This window comes from Macrotis lagotis, chromosome 1 (assembly GCF_037893015.1).
Source record: "Macrotis lagotis isolate mMagLag1 chromosome 1, bilby.v1.9.chrom.fasta, whole genome shotgun sequence".
NCBI lineage: Eukaryota > Metazoa > Chordata > Mammalia > Peramelemorphia > Peramelidae > Macrotis > Macrotis lagotis.
In genome coordinates this window covers 839,680,261-839,691,218 of record NC_133658.1, presented here as the reverse complement: position 1 = coordinate 839,691,218, position 10,958 = coordinate 839,680,261, and the positions used below count along the sequence as shown (strand labels likewise).

General features: G+C 37.2%; 1 protein-coding gene across 1 annotated transcript; it reads right to left on the bottom strand.

Moving 5' to 3' along the window:
* Positions 1–3,590: 3,590 nt before the first annotated feature.
* LOC141507612 (olfactory receptor 51H1-like) lies at positions 3,591–4,537 on the bottom strand. The gene is given in 2 exon segments (XM_074215450.1): positions 3,591–4,079; positions 4,082–4,537. Coding segments are annotated over 2 exon segments (945 nt in total).
* Positions 4,538–10,958: the final 6,421 nt, after the last annotated feature.

Genomic DNA, 10,958 nt, shown 5'->3' with positions numbered 1-10,958 from the left:
AGATATTTAACTATATTCATATTTTTCTCCTCTGCAGAATATAAGCTCTATGAGAGCAAAGTCTATATTCTTAGTCTTTGTAGCTTTAGAATCAAGCACAGGATTTGGTATAGAACAAATGATTAATACATCCTTGTTCATAGAAAGATGGTTATTTAGGTTTTTTTCTGAGTTTTAGTCCAGTTCTAAGCTTTACTAACTTTAGAAGTATAAATGGTATAAACTTACAGATGAGTATAATTTGATAATTTGATTACTTATATTTCCTTTCAACTCATTCTTTTCGATTTTTGAATGGTAGAAATTTATTTACAATTTTGCCAATGTGAGGCAGGATAATTTCACAGACTAATGGTTCAGTAGAGGAGGTTTCCCAGGAGAACCATAATGTGTGATGAAACATTAGAAACACTCCCACTACCAACAAATACATACAATTCCAATTAACTAACACTAATCATATATGTAAGTCACATATGTAGAAATAGAAAAATGATTAGGTTATGATTTTCCATGGATCTTAAATCTAACAGGACAGAAAATACAGCTTCTCAAAGATTTATGTATAAACTTTAATAAGTTCAGAAGTGTAAGTATAACAAATAAAGCAAACATTTGAAGGGTAAATTATTTAAATATGTTAAAATATCAATATATTTTAATTAATATTAACATAAACACTCTCTTGTGCTCTATATTTCTTGAGTTAATATGACCTTTTTTCAAAAAACTTCATTAGCTGCTGTTCAATAATTGAAAGAATTGCATTTCAACTTCAATATAACTCAAAGAACTATATTTTGGTGCACATATGACAGTTTTAAAATAGTTTCACAAACAAAAGTCTAATGGAGATAGAACATTTGACTGAGTTGGCCAAGCAAAGGGACTTCCCTTTTCTGAACCACTAGTCTGTCCCAGCCAGATAAAATCATATGAAAACAGAAGTTAAAAAAGAAAAGACAAGGAAAAAAAGAGCAGTATTGATCTCTTCTCCAGCCCCCCCCCCCCCCCCATATCCCTCATTCAGCAATAATGCCTGTGAAGAGGAACTGGAGGTATAAGAGGTAACCTGACAAGATAACCAATCAGCATCACTCAATCAACTGCTCGACAAAGTTTCTCAAATGTTTACTGTATTCCAGGACCTTCACTAAGTGATGGAAATATAAAGAAAGGAAAATGCTCTCTGTCTTTATGTCTATCATCTGTCTGTTTCTCTGACTCTCTGTCTCTCTATGTCTCTGTCGGTCTCTCTGTCTCTGTCCCTTTCTCTCCTTTACACACAAACACACACACACACACACACACACACACACACACACACACACAAAAGAGCACACTCAGACAAACACACACTATACTTGTCCTCATGGAGCTTAATGCACTATGGGAGAGATAATACATAAAGTAATAGCTACATACAAGAACATGCAGAATAGAAAGAAGGCTTAAGTGGTTAAAGGACCCAAGAAGGTCTCCTGCGTAAGTGGCATTTGAACTGAGACAAGTGAGAAGCAAAAAAGCATTCTTACCCAATTATATGGGCACAGAATTCCTACCTCACTCTCCGGTCTTGGACCATATTCCCTCAGCAGACACTGTAGCAAAGAGAAATGTGGTAATTACACCAAACTCACAACTCCCTCCAGCAACCAAATTAAACCTCAATTACCAAACCACTAAACTCTCCACTCTTATTCTTCTCTCTTCATTCTTCATTTTCTCTTCCCTTCTTTGTTTCTTTTCTGTCTTCTTGTAAACCTTCTTTTCTTAGATTTAGAGTCAAAGGATCTGGATTCAAATTCTGTCTTTACCATAAACAGGTACATTTATCACCTGTATAACCATGGACAAGTAAATTTGGTTCAGAGGTAAGAATTCTGGTTTTGAATTCCAAGCATTTAAAGTATTTATGTCTTGGATCTGTCACATACTATTTCACCTTGTACAAATCATTTGTCCCACTGATATTCAGTTTTTTATCTTTAAAATGTAAAAGAGAGTTGAGATAATCTCTATAATCCCTTTTGGTTCTATATGTTTTTAATTTTAGCTTCTTTATGTTATAATAGCCAATTTAACATCTCAGATAATAATTTAGAATGTTGTTTGGAGTAGCTGCTGGAAGGTTTCTTAAAGTTCTAAGTCTTTCCTACCTAATTCTCTGTTTATCTACTCATTCCCTCCTTCTATTATCATTCTCCTTGTCCCTTTTTTCTGTCTAGCATTCTTTTGTTCTCTTCTAGATGATGTCTGCTCCATTATTCCCCCTTCACATTATTTGCATATTATTTATCAAACTCACTAGAGAGAGAGAGAACAGATCTTTCTCCACAGAACTCCAGGTCAAAGAAGGGATAGGGAAACTTCTTGGCTGTAAAATTTATATGAATTTAGGGAGAGTTACCAAGGCAACAGAAAAGCTGAGGCCAAACTGGGAAAGAGTGATGGAGTCAATTTGCACAATCCCCTCCTCAGCAACCCTAAGAATTATTCATGTAGCATGCAAACCCTGATAAGCCCCATATATCAGGTTCCTTATGCTATTTCTTGAAGCCCTGGAGGATGACTGTGATAGATACTGCTTTTACATGTCTGGGCTGGCTTATGACAGTGCTTCATCTTCCCCCATAATTAGATTGGAGATTTAAGATGCTTCAGGCACCTTCCTCTAGAGATGGAAGAGTCCTCAATCATGCTTCATAATCCTGACTTTTATGCCCTTTCTCCCTCCAATGTGCCCTTTGATTTCAAAATCCAATTTTCCCCGAACTGTCTCTTACTCATGATGTCATTACTAGTCTTATATGAATTTTCAAGAATCTTCCCTCAATTCCTCAACAATTGCTCAATCATTTCCTCAGCATATTCAAGTCTCCCTTCATCCATACTTCTTCACAAAGTCTCTTGGTAACATATAAGTGAAATATAACAAGTTTTTGTTTAGTTACAAATATGTGCCCTTACTCTATGCTGCTAATCATCCTCTAATTGTTTCAGGGAGACAGCTTTGCTTATTAAACATCATACTACAAGTATCTGTCAACTATGAATATAGTACTTCATTTACATTTCCAAAATCACTATTCTCCAATCTGAAAATTATGAATATTTCTTTGATGCTGGAACTTCAGTCCTGATCCACTCTGAGGACATAATCTGAATGATGAGACTATCACAAAATATCCATGTTTGAGAGAGTCATGCCCTAAGCCATTTCAACTTCTTATCAAATGATCACGCCTTCAAATGCATACTCATGAGAAAAAATACATCCATATAAACTCATATACATATATTAAATACATATATAGAAGTATATTACTAAGAAGAAAAAGAATTCCTTATGTATACATATAGGTATTTATCCAAATAATCAGAAGAGTTAATCTGGAATAATTTCCTCATGAAATTTATAATATTCAGATCTGAAAGACAAAGAGGATATAGTTTATTGTTACATGTGAGAAGGACATTCTTCTTTTTCTACATCTCTTATTATAGAATTCTATGAGTATGCAGATCTATAGTAGAATTAATTCTCTAAATTCACTGAATTGATCATAGTCCCGTTACATAAAATACCTTTAGGAACTGGATCCCCACAGAACTCGCACAATCTGCCTTTGGATCTCTTTTGTCCTGATGCTATAGACTATAGGATTGAGAACAGGAGGGAGCAATAGATATACATTTGCCATGAATGTGTGTATAATGGGTGACAGGTGTTTTCCAAAGCGATGAAGCAGTGTCATGCCAATAAGAGGTACATAGAACAACAGTACGGCACAAATGTGGGAGAAGCAGGTATTGAGGACTTTGAATCGCTCCTCTCATGATGCAATGCCCAGAACTGCCTGGAGAATGAGGATGTAAGAGAGCAGAAGAACCAGAGCATCCAATACAATGATGAAGATAACTGCCAGCAGACCATAGAGGCTATTGATGTGAGTGTCAGCACAGGCCAGCCTCATGGCATCCTGGTGGAGACAGTATGCATGGGAGAGAACATTAGAGTGGCAAAATGGCAATCTTTTGATAAGAAAGGGAACAGGGAGTACAGCAAACACACTCCTCTTAAAAGAATAGCTGCCCCAGTCTTGCTTATGACACCATCTGTTAGGATGATTGCATAATGAAGAGGGAAGCGGATGGCTATAAAGCGGTCAAAGGCCATGGCCACAAGAACTCCTGACTCCACTCCTCCAAAGGTGTGGATAAAAAACATCTGAGTGATGCAAGCATCAAAGGTCACTGAATATTGGCCAAACCAGTGAACTTTGAGCATTGTTGGTAGTGAGGATAAGGAAAGGCAAAGATCAGTTGTAGCTAGCATGGCTAGAAAATAATACATGGGCTCATGAAGTCTCTGTTCAAGTTTGATGACCACCAGGATAGTAATATTGCCTAACAAAGTAACACTATAGAGGAGGAAGAGTGGCAGGGCCAGCCAGTAATCCTTTTCAGGCATTCCTGGGATACCAGTCAGAGTGAAAATTTGGTGATTGAATCTTGTATGGTTAAGAACTGACATGGATGACTGAAGATAGCTTCTGGAGAAAAAGCACAAGAGATACAACAAATTCAAAATGCAAAATCATTCATAAAAGCATAGAATGTGTGGAACTTAATATGCTAGGCACTAAGGGAGGCAAAATAAATGAAATAAAAACATTATCCCTTTGCTCATGGAAATGAGGACTTGCAATGGAATAATGCCCTGATTAAAAAAATACCTAGAAACGGTGCAGCTAGGTGGTACAGTGGACAGAGCACTGGCCCTGGAGTCAGGAGCACCTGAGTTCAAATTCAGCCTCAGACACTTAATAATTACCTGTGTGGCCTTGGGCAAGCCACTTAACCCCATTGCCTTGCAAAAACCTAAACAAAAATACCTAGAAAGTATGATATTACAAGATATGTAGGTTAGAGAATTATACTTAAATATTCTTTGATATTTAAGGAAGAAAATTGTCACCAGTTATGGAAATCAAAGAAGACTTCCTGAAGGAGATGACACTTGAGATGCATTCCAAAGTAGACATAGCAAATGATTGGTCTCACTTCCAAGAATGGTCTGAGAGATTAAAATGTAACTGGGAATAATTAAATAAAATGCAATAAGACATAGACCATGTTAATTTGTGGTTTGTAGGAACCCTTATGCATGATTTAGTCACTCAATTTGTTTTTGAGTTTGATACCACTGCTTTCAGGGATAAATAGTTTAACATGAAAAGATTAAGGAAAGACATTTCAAGCATATGAAAGAGCTACAATTAAACATAGAAGTATACAGAGATGGTATGTGTTTGGAGAACTGAGGATAATTTAGCTTGAATATAAAAGGGAATAATATGAAAAGATAGATGGCATCACTTTGTAGAAGTCCTTAAATGTTAGGCAATGGATCAATAGTTGAACCTAAGTTTAGAAAGATGAGGTCAAAGCTAGCCTTAGAGACTTACTAACTGGATGACTCTAAAAGCCACTTAAGGTTTGCCTGCCTCACTTTCCTGAAATGCAAGATGAAGATAACAATGGAACCACTCAGGGTTGTTATGAGTACCATATAAGACAATATTTGTAAGGCATTTTAAAAATCTTACAATTAAAAATGGACTAACTTCTACCATTGTTTCTACTGCTCTTGCTACTGCTGCTCCCATTATTATTTCAAAATTTGTAGGAAGCCACTGAAAAAATATAATTGAACAGAAAAGTAATATGAAATCATGTGAATGAAAGGTTATAGGAATATTAGAGTTTGCCATGAGGGGATCTTAGAGAAACTCATTTCCTTTAATTCCAATTCAGTTTTACTTCTATTATACTATACTGTATTATTCTGACTGTGTACTAAAACATATATAAGAGAGAAAAATATATGAATAATAAGACAGGCATAATTTATTGAATATTAAAGAAGGTCTGCACTAGTCTGATGCCAGTGACAAAAATAAAAGAAGGTAACAAGAGAAGAGAAGTAGAGATGGAATCCAGAGAACCTGATAAATAATTAGAAAAGAAAGGTGCAAATGCAATCTCAAGGTTACTGTGTGAGTTTATATCAATGTAGTATACTGGGGGGAAGAACCAAGATGATGGCATGAGAACCGCCTTTCCTAAGAACTTTCTCCAAAATATTTCAAAAACCTTAAAATTATGACTCTAAATTTGTGAGAGACATAACCCACAGAAAGATCCAGTGAGGCAATTTTCTAGCCCAAGGTAACCTGGAAGACTGTAGGAAAACTCTGTTCTACAGGCTTGGAGGGGGCTGCAGTGCAACTAGGATCACCTTACCCAAACAGAGAAGTTCCAGACCTCCAAGAACAGCTCATGGGGTGTCTGGGTCCCTGGGAGAACCAGCTCAGAACACCAAGCACAACTTGGAATATTGGATGATGGAGGGGGTAACCTCTGTCAGAGTGAGTGGGAAGCCCAGGCCAGTGTGGCCCTCCTCAACATGGGCAGCCCAGATCCCAGGAAATGGAAGCAGGTCCTGGACCCACCCTAGATTGCTCATTCCAAGGAAGGTAAGGGGGTAGAGGAAGACTGTTGAGGTCTCTCCTCTGTCCATGGGACAGGACTCTGGTGCTTTCTCCCATATTAAGACACAGTTGAAGTATGCCCCCCCACCCCCATGCTATCAAGCAGGGATCCTCCTCACAGCTCCAGGGCAGAGAGGAGAGCTTTTGGTCATCCACAGATCAGAGCACAGGCAGGAGAGCAGTCAGAGTCTCTCATAAGACCTTGAAGGAACTGAGGTCCTTGGGTGTTGTGCCTTGATTCACCTTGGGGCCCACAGTGATGATCTCCCTCCCAGAGGGGAGCTGAGAATAAGGAGTCAAGCAACCACTGTCTTATACATGTAACTCAATTTTATTACTGCTTAGCTTCTACATATATACTGTTAGGTTTTCTTGGGTAGAACAAAGAATAATTGAGGGAATAGGGGTGCACAAGCAGTGTGTAAGCACAACATCTTACATTACAGGATAAGGGGGTACATTGAGGGGAGGTGGTAAAACACAGCTGTGTCTTGTGCCCTTGGGCTGTGTAGCGGAATGTCCAGCTCCCAAGGACTCCGGTGCACCTTATCTCTCAGGGCAGCATTCCAGCTTCTGAGACTGTCCAGGTGGAGGTTCATTAGAATAGCCTGTGTTCCCACACTTGGGGGGGTGTCTCAATAATACTCAAAAGCTCAGGAAGCACCCCAAAACCAGGGCACAGGATGGGGAAATGAGTAAACAGAAAAAAGTGAACCTGACAATAGACAATTATTTTGGTCCCATGGAGGATCAAAACACACACTTAGAAGATGAGAAAGTCCAAGCTTCTGTATCTCAAGTATCAAAGAAAAAAGGAATTGGGCTAAAACTATGGCAGAGCTCAAAAAAAGATTTTGAAAATCAAGTAAGAGTGGTAGAGGAAAAATTTGGAAGAGAAATGAGAAAGATTCAGGAAAAAACCATGAAAACCAAGTCAGCAGCTTAGTCAAGGAATTATAAACCAGTTTGTGTCAAATGGAAAGAGCAGTTCAAAAAGTTAATGAGGAGAATACCTTAAAAAGCAGAATTGTCTAGATGGAAAAGGAGATAAAAAAAGCTCTCTGAAGAAAACAAATTCTTCAAAATGTAGACTGGAGCTAAAGGAAGTTGATAACTTTGTGAGGAATAAAGACATAAAACAATATCAAAAGAATGAAAGACTAGAAGAAAATGTGAAGAGACAATTTAAAAATTATTGGGGTTTCTGAAAGTTATGATCAGGAAAATAGCCTTGAATTTATTTTTAAAGAATTTCTACAGGAAAATTGCCCTGATATTCTAGGAGCACAGGGCAAAATAGAATTTGAGATCTCCTCCTAAAAGAGATTTGAAAAAAAAAAAACAACCCCCAGGAATATTATAACCAAATTCCAGAATTCCCAAGTCAAAAAGAAAATATTACAAGCATCCAGGAGGAAACAATTCAGATATCATTTTGCAACAGTCAGGATCACACAAGATTTAGTAGCATCCACATTAAGAGCTCATAGGGCTTGGAATATGATATTCCAGAAGGCAAAAAAAAGCTTGGAATGCAACTGAGAATCAACTACCGAGCAAAACTGAGCATCCTCTTCCAGGGGAAAAGATGGACTTTCAATGAAACAGATTTTCAGATGTTCCTGTTAAAACAACCAAAGCTGAACATAGAGTTTGATCTTCAAGTACAGGACTCAGCTGAAGCATAGAAAGGATGGCTGAGAAGGGTAAATTATGAGGAATTTAATGATGTTTAACTGCATGTATACCTGCATGGGAAGATGATGCTGATAATACTCAGATAAACCTCATTTATTAAAACAGAAGGAGCATATGTAGACAAGACACAGGAAGGAGCTGGATTTGAAGGTATAATGTATTATAAAAAGGGAATCAACAGGTGAAAAGGAAATGTACTGAGAGAAAGGGAAAGGAAAGGGAGAATAGGCTAAGATATCTGATATCAAAGAATCAAGAAATAAAATTTTCAGAGGTATGGAAAGGGGTAAGGTGAGGGGGAATGGGGGAACTTTCATTCTCATCAGAAATGGCTCAGAGAGGAAACAATATATATACATAATAGGTAATAGAAATCTAGAAGAAAAAGTAGAGAAAGGAGATGGGAGAAAGGGGACAAGGGGAAGGGAGGAGGGATCATGGGAGAGGATAGTCAGATATAAAACATTTTCTTTTTTTTATTTTTTACAAGGTGCTGGGATTGAGTTGTACTGGACCATGGGGCTAGGAGGTTGCTGGCTCTGGGTTGGGATGTAGCCTTGGGACTTCCTGACCCCAGGGCCACTGCTCTGTCTGCTGCATCACTCAGATACCCCATGGCACACATTTGAAGAGGGACAGAGTGAAAGGAGAGAGAAAATATAATAAATGGTAGTGAGGAAGAATGGATAGAGGGCATTACAATCAGCAACAGCAACTGTGGAAGAATATGGAAGTAACTTCTCTGATGGATTTAAGGTAAATGATAAGATCCATTCCAGAGACAGAGCTGGTGTTATCAGAACACAGGCTGAAGCACATTTTTTCTCTCTCTTTCACTTTATTTCTAGTGAGGATTTTTATTTTGGTGGGGGGTAAGGGGGAATATGTTTACTCTTTCAATAAGATGATTTAGCAATCTGTAAATAAATAAAAATATAAATTAAAAAAATTTTTAAATGTAGTTTACTAAACAAATGAAGTCAGAAGAAAGAATTTTAAGGGAAAGGTTAATGTGGGGGCATATTCAATTAAGGATAAGTTATACAAGTGAATATGCATTAGTTACATCTCAAATTCAAAGGATGTTAGAACAAGAGCAGGAGATTTGAAAATCATTTACTTTTACTGTATTTCATAGTTGAAATTCTGGGAATGAACACGATACCAAGAAAGCTAGTAGAGAGAGAAGTAAGAAGAGAACCAAAAACAGATACCAGAGAAATAACCACATAAATGTGTCCCCAAAAAGTACAAGTAAAAATAAGGCAGAGAATGAATGAGGAGAGAAGTAATAGGAAAACTAGAGAGAAGGTGAGGTTGCTGAATAAGAAAGAGGAAAAGTCATTGGATTTAGTAATTAGGGAATTATTGTTGATTTTAGGATTGTTTAAATAGAGTCAAAAGTTAAAAAAAGAGATTAAGGAAATTCTAGATTTGAAAAAAAACAGAAACACTATATGTAGTAAACTTTTTTCCCCCCAAAATTCAACACAATATTCAGAAATTCAAGAAAAACGTTCAAGAAGTTCAGGACAATGGTGTGGTAGTTGACTAGGAAAGAGGCGAAAATTCTTTTATATTTGTGTCTCAGTATTTTTGAGTGATTTTATGAGAAATAAGGGAAACTCTGCATGTCAAGCTGATGGAATAAGTCAGCACCAAAGAAGAGACTGAAGATACTAAGGGACTTCTGAAGAAATGTTCTGAAGGAGGTGAGGTAATGGAATATAAAGCAGAGAAATAAAGACTGTGGTTTTTCAGGATTTTTTCCTATTTTTGGATTGTGGTGAAGATTAGAAGAGAGACAGAGAAGGAGAGAGAAAAAGATATAGAGACAGAGAAAGGAAAGACAGAGATGGAGAGAAAGACAAAGGAAAGAGACCAAGATGGAGAGAAACAAAGAGAAAGAGGGATGTTAGGGAGAAGAAAAAGAGGATACTGAAATTTGAAAGTGAAAGATGAGCAAGAAATTCACCTCAATGCTAATGGTCTCATCTAATTTTTTTTTATTTTTTATTTATTTTATTTAAGGCAATGAGGTTAAGAGACTTGCCCAAGGTCACACAGCTGGGAAATTATTAAGTGTCTGAGGTCAGCTTTGAACTCAGGTCCTCCTGACTCCAGGGCCAGTGTTCCACCTAGCTGCCCCTAATGGTCTCAATTTTAAAGAAAGTTTAAGTCATTAGAAGGAAGACAAACAGAAACAGTAATCAATGTCAATGCCAGTGACACCAGAGGATAACTGCTTCCTGATGGAAACCAAAATGAGATCCAGAGAAAGATCATCTAGAATAGAGTGAACCTTTCCATCTCCACTGCTTTGAGTTATGTTTGGGATCTCAAGCACACTCCTTAGCAAATGTCAGTCAATCTTTTCAGACAAGAACATTATCCTAAACTGGAAATGTTATTTTATTATATATAACCCTACTATGGAAATGACTTTCTTAGCCCATTGACTGGATTGTTGACTACCAATGCAACCAATATATGGGAGATACATAGTTCATGGGTTAAAAGTGTTAAGACAGGAAACAAAAAAAAAAAAAAACTAAAAAACTAAAAAACTAAAAAAAACCCTTCCCATTACTGAAATTGGAGAGATTCCAAAAACAGAGGGAGAACATTCCCAGGAGGGAAGTATATATAGTTGCAGCTATACTTTCCCCCATGTAAACAAAGTTTTTCTTTTCTGCACTGCTA